The 14,645-nt window shown below is 39.7% G+C and overlaps 1 protein-coding gene across 3 annotated transcripts in view; it reads left to right on the top strand.

Moving 5' to 3' along the window:
* CCSER1 (coiled-coil serine rich protein 1) overlaps positions 1-14,645 on the top strand; it is a 998,177-nt gene that overhangs the window by 457,161 nt on the left and 526,371 nt on the right. For all 3 annotated transcript variants that reach the window (XM_058193884.1, XM_058193885.1, XM_058193883.1), the window contains exon 7: positions 2,235-2,312. In XM_058193884.1, coding sequence (XP_058049867.1) covers positions 2,235-2,312 — 78 coding nt within the window. The remainder of the gene's footprint in view (positions 1-2,234; positions 2,313-14,645) is intronic.

Raw genomic sequence — 14,645 nt, forward strand, 5'->3', positions numbered from 1 at the left:
CCACTGATGTGGAGTGAAGAAAGACCACTATTCACTGGTCCTCTCTGACTAATTATCATGAGTTTTGTACATCATGCTAAACCATAATCCACTAAGGTACGTGATGACTCAGTGGCTAAAATGCTGAGCTTATTGATTGAAAGGTTGGCAATTCAGCGGTTCAAATCCCTAATGCCGTGTAACGGGTGAGCTCCCGTTACTTGTCCCAGCTTCTGCCAACCTAGCAGTTCAAAAGCATCTAAAAATGCAAGTGGAAAAATAGGGACTACCTTTGGTAGGAAGGTAACAGTGTTCCATGTGTCTTTAGCATTTAGTCATGTCGGCCACATGACCATGGAGATGTCTTCAGACAGCACTGGCTCTTTGGTTTTGAAATAGGAATGCGCACCGCCCCCTAGAGTTGGGAACGACTAGCACATATGTGCGAGGGGAACCTTTACCTTTACCTTTAAACCATAATCCCTGATTTATAAATCAAAGGCATTTGGGTTTTATTAGTCATGCATCTACAGCCCCACTGTGTCATCTCTGGTTCATATTTTGCTAAGCAAACCAAGAGCTGTGTATGAACATCCATGAAGCTTTCTCCATGCTCTTAAGAAAATGCTGAAGGGCTTTTCTTGCAATTTTTTAAACGCTTCAATGGTTATTCAGTTTTATTCTTATTTGGAATTGTTTTCTGATAACTGAGAAACTCAGCACTTCTACTTTCCTCTTGGGCTCTTCTGTTGCAGATAAGAAGCTGATCTTTTTGACCACAGCATTTTGCATTATATAGTTCACTGGCATTTTGTTAATAATTGTTCCCACTGGGACTGTTAAGGATGCTTACATACCTGTGTTGCTCAGGATATTGTTTTGAAGATCTTATTCATTATTTAGTGGAAGTAGTCCTGAAGGTGTCTGTTAAAAAGCATCATGGAAAAAAAATGGCAAAACAAACACTGGTTAGATAGCGCACTTAGAGTTGCTATTAATAGGGTGTTAATGCCCCAGCATTAAATAAACCACAACAAAACTGACGTGGGTGTGAATTTTTTGTAATGGAATGCATTGCATAGATGACTTTGACAAAAAAAAGAGAAAAGATGCTGCCTAGGAAACAAGCAAACAAGAGGGACAGGATCCTGCAGTTGCTAAATGGTTAGAGAAAGAAACTTAGGAAAGATGAGTCCTTATGGAGCGAGCAATTAGAAGGGGAGGGAGGGAGGATTGTGCTTTCAGATCTTCAAGATTCTGTGAATGGAGCCTTACAATAAAGTAGATTTAGTTTAGCTAGCTATGTTTCCTGTTTAGTTTACCCAGGAAGAAGAACAGACTCCCATAATTAGTTCTGATTAAGATTATCCTTCCATAGATGGAGAGAGTGTGGAGTCTGGGGATCCACCTCAACTCTCAGCTACCTTCTTGAAGAGCTGGTGACAGCAATGGATAGAAGAACTTTTGTACAAATTCATTTTGTATGCTAATTGCATCGTTTCTGGCTTGGGGTGGGGAGGCCTTATTCATTAACCCATGCCTTGGACATTTCTCATCTGCATTACTGCCAAGACTCTCTACATGGGACTGCCCATGAAAAATATTCAGAAGCTGAACTGGGAAGTTCGTAATCAGAAGCTGAACTGGGAAGAGAAGGACCAGGAGAGACATGATAACAGTCATTCAATATTTGAGGGGCTGCCACAGAGAGGAGGGTTTCAAGCTATTTTCCAAAGCCCCTGAAGGCCAGACAAGGAATAATGGATGGAAACTGATCAAGGAGAGATTCAACCTAGAAATAAAGAGGAATTTTTGGACAGTGAGAGCAATCAACTCATGGGACAAAAGTTGCCTTCAAAAGTTGTGGGAGCTTCATCACTGGAGGCTTTCAAGAAAAGACTGGACTGTCATCTGTCAGAAATGCAAAGCTTTGCTGACTGAGGAATTCTGGGAGTTGAAGTCCACAAGTCTTAAAGCTGCCAAAGTTGGAGACCCCTGCTTTAAAGGCCTGGTTCTTTTCCCAGGCACCGGAAAAGGATAGTGTATTTTTGTAATGACACAAGTTCTCTATTTTTCCCCAGGTATTATCTTATTTTGATACTGCAAAGTTTTTAACCCTTGGTGAGTGGGTTCTTGATGAGTGGGTAACCATAGAAAATAAATGATTGACTAACTGACTGATTGACTTCCTGAATGTATAACAATTATAATATCTCCTAGGCTAATTTGGGATTTTTATTTTATTTTTATCTTAGAGCACAGATATGAGTCCTGCCACCAGTACCCACTCACTTCCTGTTAGCCCACTTACTGAGGATCCGTTGCCATTCAAGGTAAGTCTATTTAATCTTCTTCTTCTCCCACTCCCACCACCACCTCCTCCTCCTCCTCCTCCACCTCCATCATCATCACTTAATATAGTACTTGAGTATGTCATCTTTAAATGTCATCACTACTGCTACATTTTTTGTGAAAAATGCGACTTATACTCAAAATGATGAATGAAGTGGTAAAAGGAAACTTCCATCACTTTAGGGCCACACATAGACATGGATTAGTGTGTGAGAGTGTGCGTGCATATTAGGACAGTAGTGCTGTGTAATATATTCAACCAAAAGGCATGTACTTGTCTCTACTGTATACATGGAGCTCTGTGCACAGCGGGAGCTTAATCTAAAATCATATTTTATGCCTGATAACCAAAGCAGTACTGACTTTTGTCTTAATGTGAATACAGAGATTATAATATTATTGCAGTCACTATGTCAATAAGGCAAAGTGGTAACACACTATAATTAACCCAATTCCCATTTTTATTTATTTGTAAACCCCTCCTTTATTATTTTTGTAAATAACGTAAGGCGGTGAATATACCTACTATAATATTACTCCCTTCTCCTATTTTACCCACAACAACAACTCTATGAGATGGGTTGGGTTGAGAGAGATTGAGTGACCCAATGTCACCCACCTGGCTTTAATCTTTAAGGTAGGATTGGAATCCACAATCTCTCAATTTCTAGCCTGGTGCATTAACCACTAGATCAGTCTCAGGAATCTTGTGAGTCAGTTTCTGGTTCCAGAGCTTCGGTCACTAAGTGCAGATTATATTAGTGGTTTTTTAAATAATAATAATAATAATATTAAACCTTTAAAAATCCAATCTTTTTTAAATTGCTTTTGTCTTGAGAGCTGCCTGGTATGTCTATCCAAAGTCTAAATTGCTCAGATTTTAGAAAGCCATTAGCCATATAACTAAAAATGGTTCTGACCCAGGAACAAAATTCCATTCTTTATCCATTGGAGAACATTGTGAATAGGGCTTAAGGAAAGAGAAATGTTGAAAGAATGGCTGAGATGAAGTTTTATTAGAAGGAACTTTAGTTGAGATACTTGCAAATGCAATTCAGGTTACTAGAAGCAGAAACATTATGGTGAGCTGTCAACAGGCAAGTTTAGGCTCATGTTTTCTGGTTTCCAGTTCCTATTTTGACTCAGCCTTTAGACCTCAAAGCTCTTTCCTTGTTTAATATTATATGGCTTTATACAGGGGTGGGATTCATCTGCTTCAGACTTTGTCGGGCGAACCGGATGTTAATTTTAATCTGGTTCGCTGAACTGATAGTTGCAAGGACTAGCTGACCCCGCCTACCCCATTCTGCCACTCCCAGGAGTCTCCACGCAGCCCATTTTAGATGCCAGGTAAGTGCAGCGCCTGTGTGGAGGCCCTGGGAGGGCAAAAAATGGGCATCCTGGAAGTTCCAAAAGTCTGGAAACGGGCCCCTTTTCAGCTTCCAGAGCCTGGGGGAGGCAGTTTTCGCCCTCCTGGGGGCTTGGGAAAAGTCTCTGAAGCCTAAGAAAGGTGAAAACACCCCACCCCCCTTCCCCCGCCGTCATGCAGGAGGCTGAGAAGGCCACACCCCTCATGGCCACACCCATCCAGCAACCAGGCAATGAACCAGTTCCTAAAATTTTTCAATCCCACCCCTGGCTTTATACCTTCTGTCTGAGAATATTTGTTACTTTGCTAGGAACTGGAGATCTGGGCATTACCAGCCTGTGTATTTTGGGTACATTTTCTTTTCACTTATCATATTTATATATTTCTTTTTTTCCCCCTAAAACTGAATTCAAGTTAGTGTCTGTGTTGTTCCAGTGAACGTGTTCCCAAGTACTGGCACAAAATGTATTCAAATATTGAATTGGAGAGGGAGGGAAGGGAAGGGAAGGGAAGGGAAGGGAAGGGAAGGAAGGAAGGAAGGAAGGAAGGAAGGAAGGAAGGAAGGAAGGAAGGAAGGAAGGAAGGAAGGCAATAATTTAATTGAAGGCAAAGAGAAGTCTGCTGTTTGCTGTTCTAAGAGAGAAAGGGAAAGGTTTTAAAAATCAAAATCAAATATGTTTTCATTGTAGCCTCAATGGTCATTTTAAGTCTTAACTGTTTTTGAACAAAATGTGTCTTTTCCTAAGAAAGCACTAAGATCAGGCTCCAGGGAGAGTCAGATATATCTCTGAGAGCCAGCACCATTAAGTGGAAATAAAAGTAATATAAAATGCAACAGTTTTTCTTATTGCTTTCCTACTGGCTCCAGGAGAGAACAATATTGTCTCAGCAGTAATGTGATGGAATGATTTGATATGCAATAACCCCTTCCAAAGTCTGCAGTATTGGGTTCTGATGACAAGAGGTGTATTACTCTAACCAACACAGCTGTGATGCTTCCCATCTTCCTGCTAGGCTTGAAGGGAACACAAATGTTTAAATTTATAATTCGGTTTGCTGGGGCAGTGCTGAGAATAATCACGTCACTAAACAGGACACAAGAATGGATCTCTGGGAGAACGTATGGCCTTTTTATAATTCAGAGTTGAATCTGAAATAAGCTAACTATTTTTTCAGAAAAACACATTCTAAGGGAGAAAGTGACATTTTGTGGATTTTATAATGTCCTTTTCTGTTCCAGAGAGAGAAGAGTGTCTGCACTAGTTACATAATATTAAACAGTCTTTTTTCTTCTTCTTTAAACATTTCTTCTCATGAGGGGGCCTTGATACTCTCTGAGCTGGGTTGTTTTCTTGTAGACGTTTTATTACCCAATCTAGGTAACATCATCAGTGCTAGTAAAGAATGTTGTTTGCTGTCAATTTTTATTCTGGTGACTTGCTTGTCTGTCAGTGTTGGTGAGGGCAGTCTTAGAGATTCTTTGGTTGGGCTGTTTGCTTTTCGCTTTTTGACAATTTCTTGATTAGGATCAGGGTGAAATTAACCCCCCCCCTACTGGTTCTGTGGGCATGGCTTGTTGAGGGGAGGTCATGTGACTGGGTGGGCGTGGCCAACTCGACATCACTCGCATCGAGGGCTCCTCACCGGCCCTTCCCTTCCCAGCCCTCCATTTTGCAAATGGCAGGAAAATGGAGAGGGGAATATTCCTGCCTACCATCTTTCCCTCAGTCTGTGATGAGATTGAGGAATGGATGACAGGCAGGAAAATCCCTTTCCCCATTTTCCTGCCTTTCACAAAAACTGCTCCATTCCAGCTGCTCCCCCTCCCCATCTCCCTCCCTCCTGGGGACTACTTTAAAGAGACAGGCTGCAGCAGCTCCATTATGAATAGAGGAAGAAAAGTTAGCATTCTCTCCGCTGCATTTAACAATGAATTCTGTGTCAGAAAAAATGCTAACTTTTCACCCTCCATTTACAACTTTATGGTTCCCTCCTAGCCCCTTCCCTCCTGGGGACTACCTTAAAGAGACAGACTGCAGCAGCTCCATTGTGAATGGAGGAAGAAAAATTAGCATTCTCTTGGCTACATTTAACATTGAATTATGTGGAATATCGATCTGTCCGAAGAGGTGAGCAGCGACCAGCCAGCTGTGGATGGGGCCAAGGATGGGTAATTACCACCGGTTTGGTGAACTGATGCCCATGATCCCTAGCGGTTCACCCAAACCAGTCCGAACCAATAGGATTTCACCCCTGATTAGGATATTATTTACATGATTATTGGTCTGATGTTAACTTTGGGGTTAATCTATGCTGATCTGGGTGCTGATTGCCGGTGGAGAGGTGCTGGAGCCTTTTTCTCTTTTGGGCTGGTTGATTGCCTCTTTTACATAGTCTATAGATGTTAATGTCTATGTGTCCATTGATGGCTGAATTGTCAGAGTGCCAGGCTTCTAGAAATTCCCTGGCATTTTTGGACTTGGCTTGGTCTAGGATGGTCATATTTTCCCAATTGAAACTATGATTAAATCTGTCTATATGTTATATAAAAAAGGGGGAAAAATACAAAGAATTAGCTTCCAATCTTTACAGTGGTTATAAGTACAATTATCAATCTATTTCTTTTTCTAAAGTTAAATCAGAATAACAGGTTTGGAAGGGACCTTGCAGGTCTTCTAGTTCAACCCCCTACTATACCAGGGTGTCCAAACTTGGCAACTTTAAGACTTGTGGACTTTAACTCCCAGAATTCCTCAGCCAGCTTTGCTGGCTGAGGAATTCTGGGAGTTGAAGTCCACAAGTCTTAAAGTTGCCAAGTTTGGACACCCCTGCCCTATACCATTTCAGACTAATGGCTGTCCAGTCTCTTCTTAAAAACTTCCAGCGATGAAGCATCCACAACTTCTGAAGGCAACTTCTGTTCCACTAGTTAATTGTTCTCACTGTCAGGAAATTTCTCCTTAGTTCTAGGTTGGTTCTCTCCTTGATTAGTTTCCACCCATTGCTTCTTCTCTGCCCTTCTGATGCTTTGGAAAATGCATTGACTTCATCTTCTTTTTGGTGGCCCTTCAAATATTGGAACACTGCTATCATGTTACCCCTAGTCCTGACATCATGGCTCTCTTCTTTCTATACTCTATCCTATGTAATCATCAAAGCCATAAATTATAAGTTCTTTTTTCCCCCCTGTTTTATGCAAAAATTCCACCAGGGGTTTCCAATCTGCAATAAATGAAGATATGATCTTTTTTTTTTTCTAGTCACCAAATCAGTTTGGCCTTGCAGGCACTTTTAGAGTGCAAACTTTCTGGCATTTAGGCTAGGAGGGTAAATGATCTCTGTTGTTCTTTTTGTGCACACTGGAAATCTTGTTTGTGACCTTGGCCAGTATGGATCGGATTGCATACACTGTTGTTTTTAACTTTGCATGTTGCACGGGATCACCGCAGAGAGATGGATAGCCATATAAATTGTGCAATAAATAAATACGTAAAAGGCTCTGTGTAAAGTTGGATCATCCTATTTCATTCCATTTAAAGTTGGAACAAGTTGGTCTGTTTATCTGCACATCGGAAAATTGCTTGGCTTCTACTAATCCCATATAAATTAAGTAAGAATCCAGGCAGGTAAAATATTTCTATTCACAATCTATCCACTCCTACTTAGTGATCATACTGAATGTATGTATAGAGCAGTGATGGCTAACCTTTTCCGGACTGAGTGCCCAAAGCATGCGTGAACCCCAAACCCTAAACATGCAATGTGCGTGAACCACCACCCCGTGCATGCGTGTGCAGCCCTGCATGCTTGGCAGAGACCCAAAGACCAGCTGGCCAGCGGGAGGTGCGTGCGAATGTGTGGTGGACCTGAGCTGTGGCGACAGCTCGCATGCCCACAGAGAGGGCGCTGTGTGCCATCTCTGCCACATGTGCCATAAGTTCGCCATCACTGGTATAGAGTATTTGTTCCCAAGACAGATCAGCTGTACTTCTGTTGAGGAGTTCCTTGGCACCTTCCAAGTCTTGTTAAATCTCATAGGCTAATGTAAAAATGAAACATCTGCCACTACCTAGAATTGAACTCTCAAACCTTCGGAGTGGGAAGGTTGTAGAATAGAAAATGCAGAATGTTTTCAGACCAAGGGTCCTGATTGGCTCTTGAGTAGAGCCATGGCTCTTGCTATGTGCCAAACAGTTGGTGAAGAAGCAGCTAGAATTAAAATAACAAATACATTTGACATTATTTAATTTTGAATGACATAGAAGTGAATTCTATGCTGAATGGCATGATGGCCTAGTAGTGAAGCTCTCACCTCCCACTCAGAATGTTGAGAGTTCAATCCTAGGAGAAGGCAGGTGTTTCCCTTTTAGGGCACAAAGCAAAAATATATCCTGCCAACTCTATATAGGCATCTGGAAGGGCATCCAGCCAGTAAAGCGTTCAGCTCCATTCAGTCTCCCACCTCCCTTGACTCTACCCCAAAGTAACACACTACAGAGTCATTAAAACAAATGAATTCTACTTTATTACATTTCACGCAATTAAGAATGGTCTACTTCCATAGGCCCTCACCACTGCTTACTTTTCTTGCCCTCTTTTTCTGAATTAAACTTACTTGCCAGCCTGCGTTCCTAACTGGCAGTTATTTTCAGGGTTATTACCACAATAAATCAATCAAGCTAATCTTGTATTTGTAAAGCCAATCCACATTTAGGTCACAAAAGTAAACTGACTGGAAAAATAACATCTGAAGCAATAAAATGAATGGAAATGTCAAGAACTGATCAAAGTCAAAAGCATTTCAAGAGATCAAGGAGGCTGATGAGCTAAAAGTGATGGACAATCTTCTCAAATTTTTCCTTGCTAGATATACCTCCTGCCTTTTCTCCAGGAGATAGATAGATAGATAGATAGATAGATAGATAGATAGATAGATAGATAGATAGATAGATAGATAGATAGATAGATAGATAGATAGATAGATACCAGAGAGAGAGAGATACCATAAACAGACAGACATATATTTTCTCTTCCTCTACTCCAATACTCTGTGGAGTATGTTGGGTTAAGAAGGAGGCACCAAATGAGCTTCTCAAAGTGGACCAAACCGGTTCTCCCTGGTCCTAATACAATATTTTAAGCTCCATAGCATCCTGCATTCAGTGACTTTGCCACACCAAGACTGCTTCCTAAACACCAGAAGTTCCGACTTTATCAAGCACGGCTAACTTGGAAGGGATGACTGAACACAATATACCCAAGTAATCTTGCCTAGTTCTTTTTCTCACATATTACTAATTTTTCATTCAGGAAGGGTGACAAACAGATAAAAGAAGCACGGAAGGGTAGAATGCTAAAACAGAATATAAGCATTAGAGATTTGCAACTATCTGAACTTTTCAACCCCTGATATTCCCAACGGTCATTGTGTTCTTTCAGAACTGGGAACTCTGAATGTGTTTTGCCACATACCCTACCATCCCAAGAGACTCAACCTTTATGCAAAAGTTTACAAAGTCTAGCAGTTTCGGTATAATAAGTAACGCGAACTCTGGTGTAACAACAAAGGTATATATGAACATTCAAGGAAAAAGCATATATAAAGTATTGTGCATTTTGCAATATTTCTTAAGAGTGATTTTTTTTTCAACTGAGGGAGGAACAGTTATAATTCATTTAGGAGGTCTTCCTTTCTAGCCCATAGCTGTTTATATCTGTCATGGGCACTGAAAGCCAAGTTTTTTGAGCTCTTAGGGAGTCTTTTCTCCTTTCTGAATGAAAGGAAGAGAGAAATGGCTTTAGGAGATGGGCTAAACAGCTTACTGTGTCAGAAAAATCACAAAGCAGATATGTGTTTGAGGTACAAGAGGATGCAGATTATCCTTACTATCTGTACACTGCAGCAGAATTCAAAATGCTGCTTTGTGAATCAAACTTGTAGATTTAGCACAGGAGATGGGGAAATAAAGTTGCTGGATGCCTCCTACTGTCCTGCCCTTTTCGTCCATGCCTAAGGAATCCTTCAAGACTCATATATGCCATTGTCTTTGAACTGCAACCTTGGCAGAAGTTAGATATACATCTGTCCTGTCTGCTTTCAAAAAATTTTGAAAGGGTTGACACTGTAGATCTGTGTGGTTCTGATTTATGCTTTGTGCATGGTAGGTTATTTACTTGGATGACAAAGATTTACAATCCCTCCCAGCCAATGAAACTCAATTTTCCAGAACTCCTAGTGGTGTTAGCTTAGAAAGGATAAAAGCAAGCGGAGGAGGAGAAGGAGGACAAGGAGTTGCTCAGAGAATTCCAGCAAGGCATTATGTCAACCCTGAACCACACTTGCTTGCTGTATTATGAACATAGTTATTTAGAAACAATGAAAGTGGGATAAAGATAAATAAATAAATAATTACTTTCTATGCTTTTATGATAACCGGAGTAACAGGAGTTCTTTGGCCAATGAACTTGGCCATGTTTTTGGTTGCTACTCAGATCTGTAGCAATTTAGTGCTTTTTAAAAACTAATTTGAAAGCTTACATATGCCCTATTCCAGTGGTGAAATCTGAACCAGTTTACTACCGGTTCACTGGCTGCGCATGCATACAGTGTACCAAATGCAAGGTGCGCATGGGCAGCGCATGCCAAAAAGAGGCATGGGGTAAGTAGAATAATGCACGGAGGGGGGCGTGATCAGCTGTGGCGCGCAATCTTTTTTTTTTTGCTTTTAAAAGCATTTTTTTAACAACCTATTCGGCCGAAGAGGTTGTAAAAAAATGCTTTTAAAAGTAAAAAAAAAAAAGGTTCTCATGATCGCGCAGCTCAGCTGTGATCATCAGAGCCTCCTTTTTACCTTTTTTTACCGGGCATTGGGTTAGGGCAGGGGGGACCAGGGATTTTGGCTACCGGTTCTCCGAACCACCCGCCACTATCGCGGCCAGATCGGCCGATCTGGTTCAAACCGGGAGCATTTCACCCCTGCCCTCTTCTCGTTAGGTTCTTGAATGAGTGATCAGGCACAAGAAGAAATTAATGAATCATTTTATTTCTAGGTTCCCCATATTAGCATCTGGAAATTGCCAATAGGCCCACAATGGCCTCCCGTGATTTCCAACAAGCTTTCTGCCTCACCTGATAACAGAATAACACAATAACAGAGTTGGAAGGAACCTTGGAAATCTTCTAGTCCAACCCACTGCTCAAGTAAGCCCTATATCATTTCAGACAAATGGTTGCCCAATCTCTTTTTAAAAACTTCCAATGTTGAAGCATTCACAACTTCTGGAGGCAAGCAGTTCCACTGATTAATTGTTCTAACTGTCAGGAAATTTCACCTTAATTCTAGGTTGCTTCTCTCCTTGATTAGTTTCCACCCATTGCTTCTTGTCCTGCCCTCAGGTGCTTTGGAGAATAGCTTGACTCCCTCTTCTTTGTGGCAGCCCCTGAGATATTGAAACACCGCTATCATGTCTCCCCTAGTCCTTCTTTTTATTAAACTAGACATAAAAATTCCAGTTCCAGCAACCATTCTTTATCTATTTTAGCCTCCAGTTCCCTAATCAACTTTGTTGCTCTTCTCTGGACTCTTTCTAGAGTCTCAACTGAGATGTTTTGTCACAGCAATATTCTTGTCATTCCAGATGAGTCCAAGTCATTTTTCATTCATAAATCAGTTTAAATCCAACATCTACATCAGTTATGCAGTGATATTTATTATCATACATATCATTTTCTTATATAGGTTTTATGTGCGAGCATCTCTTAGTCTGGGAAGAGTGGAATAATAGCCTCAAGTAACTTGTCAGAAGTAGTAATTTTTAATGAACAGCCATAAAAGCCATTTCCCACAACTTCTTAAATTAAAAGAAAAATAAAAGAAAATGTTTTTTTTCCTGATCCCAGGAAATGAGGTGCTATAGGCAAATATTCCATTCATGAGCCCACTTATTTTAAAGCAAATTTGGGAGATCAGATCTGAAGTGCTGTATACTCTGTTAAGAACTAAGTGAGTCTTAATGAAGTAGCTTTTTCTGAATATTCTCAGCCTATCTAACTTTTGGCTAGAGGTTGAATTCATATAGTTGTTGTATCACAAAACTGGAGAATAAGTACTTCCTCAGTTTGAGTGTTGATTCCCCCTGAAATCGTGTTTTAGTTGCTCATCTGCTTGATCTGATGCTACCCGATAGGAACAATTTTATTGTTAGGCTATTTTTTTTTAATGTTATTTTGTTTTATCCCTTTGAATATGGGAGTGTAAACCACTCAGAGTCACATATGACTTTGCATATACTGTATGAATCTGACAAAAAATATCAATGAAGATTATCAAAAGGAGTTGGTATGTATACATGGAACATTTGTGTGACATTGCCTGTCATGCATCTTAAGTGGTACTTTAAAAAAAAGGTTACAATATAATAATATTGTGAATTATAGATAAAATTATAAACAAAACAAGAAAGTTCAGTAATGCATTTATGAATCAGAAATCTAAGTCTAAAGAGAGAATATTTGCATATCACATCATGATTTTTAATTGTTGTCAGGTCTCCATGTCTGATTTCTACCATCTAAGATTTTATTGTACAATAAAAATGAAGTAGGGATTGTAACTGAGCAAGAAAATATAAAGCTGGCCACCTTAATCATGTATGGGCTTTTTTCTGAAAGGTATCAACAGATTATTTCCCCCCTGTGGTTTAACGGATTCTTAAGCAATTCTGCATTTTAATTCATATTGACTATCTTTTAATAGATATCTAAAATGATACATGTTGTTTGATTTATAACTGTTTGAGGGAACTGATCCTTCTCTTCAACTTTTGTTAGCTTGGATACTTTGTTCTTAGGTAAGTAATTAGCCTGGCGGCTTCTGTTCCTCAGAGACAATAAAATAGCCCCATTAATAATAAAGAAAATTCCTGGGGAGAAATATTAAGAGAAAACTGTGGGGTACTTCTCTTTCATCATTTCCTGCACTCCTTATGCTCCTTTTCTTTTTCTTTGGAACTTCAAGCATCTTACACACTTACATTTATTTATTTATTCTCCTTTAAATCATTTATACTACACACTTTAGCTTAAGAAGACCTGTTAAAATTTACAGATCAATTGAAAGATACATTTTTTGTCCTGAGGTTTACAATCTACACCAGACATAACATGAAAGGAAAAAGAGATGAGTAGAAACAGGAAAAATAAGACTCACCTCTTAAAATTACAATGGTCTTAAGATTGTCCCATCACACTTCACTGGAATGATGGGACTCAGAAGGGATTCAGTCTAGCAAACTGGATTCTTAGCATGCTAATACTATTTATGTTTTCCTTGAATGATATAATCTAAGAGTCAGGGTAATGTCTACAGTTTGAGTTGCATTGTCCATTTTCTCCATTAAATATGCATGTTTCTTTGTGTGAGAAACATGACATAGAGCCATTTTCCTATTATATGCAATTCAAGGCATGTGGCTGGGATGAAAGAATGCCAATTTAAATTTAACACAAGAGATGCAATTAGATAGGCCGTAATAAGACGGACCTATTCACTTACTAGCGGCTGCACAGTGATACAAATCTTCTGTTGGCTTGTTGATCACTTGAAATTACAATAAAAAGGCAATAAGACAGGTATGTTTTCAAATAGCTGTATTGAGGATTTAAAATAAAGACACTGTAGCATTGTCAGACATGTATATGTTTTATTTTTTTTTCTTCATGTTCAACAAAAAACACCAGAATTGGGTGTAGGATTTATTTATTTGTTTTGAGTATGTGTGGGGTGTCTTTGAGTTAGTGATCTGTTGACAACTCCCTGGACAAATCTCCACAGTTTTCTTGACAAGATTTTCGGAAGTGGTGTCAGGTTCCAAATAACACTCCCAATGAAAGAAGACTCAGAGGCTAGAAGTTCCTCAAAGTTCCATTTTATTAGAGATGTCATATTGGCACATCTGGGAAAACCCGAATCTGAAAGCTTCCAGGTTTTGCCCACACAACAGGAAATCAAAGTCCCTGCCCAGCACCCACAAGTCCAATCACAGTGCCATCCCAACTGGAGAGGCCTCCCAGTTCCAGCCCTCCAGGTGCAGGGCAGGATGTCCTTGACTCTGAGAAAAGAATGTTATTTTGACTATATATCACCCATGCTCCATACAATCCCCCCTCCCAGTTTACCACAGTAGTAAATGTGGCAGGCCTGAAGGCCCAATGCAAAAGATGGCTTCCAGGCCTGACAAGTGGTTTGTCATTCTTCTGATGACTGTCACCTCAGGAATATCTGTCCTATGGGTGAAGCAGTAGTCAGCTAGCAAACTGAGACCCTTTTTGCCCTAGTACCATTTAATGTTTCAAATGTCTTGGTGAGATTTCTCGATATATTTGTTACTGAATGCCCCAAGATTCACAGGGAAAAAATCCAAGCAAGAGTCCGAAAAATGAACTTTTCAATGGCATGTTACAATCCATAACTTTACAACTTCAGGAGATCTTTCTCAATTTCATGATAGCTTTCTGCTTCATAATTTATTCCCCCCCAATCATGCAGATATTTTTCATATCTTTTGAAAGATTGATGTACCAATTTTTAAACTTCTTCTACATACCTATTTATCAAATTTGCCATCTTCATTAATTCTCTTATCTGAAGAACTACAAAAGCAGTTTCTTTAATCTTAGCGTCATGAATCCTGGAAATTTATTCCTCAAGTACATTCATCCAGTCCCTATTTATCCATTGCTTTTACGAAGTTTATTCAAAGTATAAATTTCATGTGCAAAGAAGAAATTAAACCTTTTCAAGATTGAGAAGTGAACTGTTTATCCCATTCTTCCACCCCAGGAACCAGTGAAGTTTGTTTTGGCCTTTCTAAATGAATTGTTTTTTTCTGTTCCTACTGTCCTGTTCATTTTTTAAATAACTCTGTATATTGTGTATTCAAATTG

The sequence above is a fragment of the Ahaetulla prasina genome, chromosome 8 (assembly GCF_028640845.1).
Source record: "Ahaetulla prasina isolate Xishuangbanna chromosome 8, ASM2864084v1, whole genome shotgun sequence".
Classification (NCBI taxonomy): domain Eukaryota; kingdom Metazoa; phylum Chordata; class Lepidosauria; order Squamata; family Colubridae; genus Ahaetulla; species Ahaetulla prasina.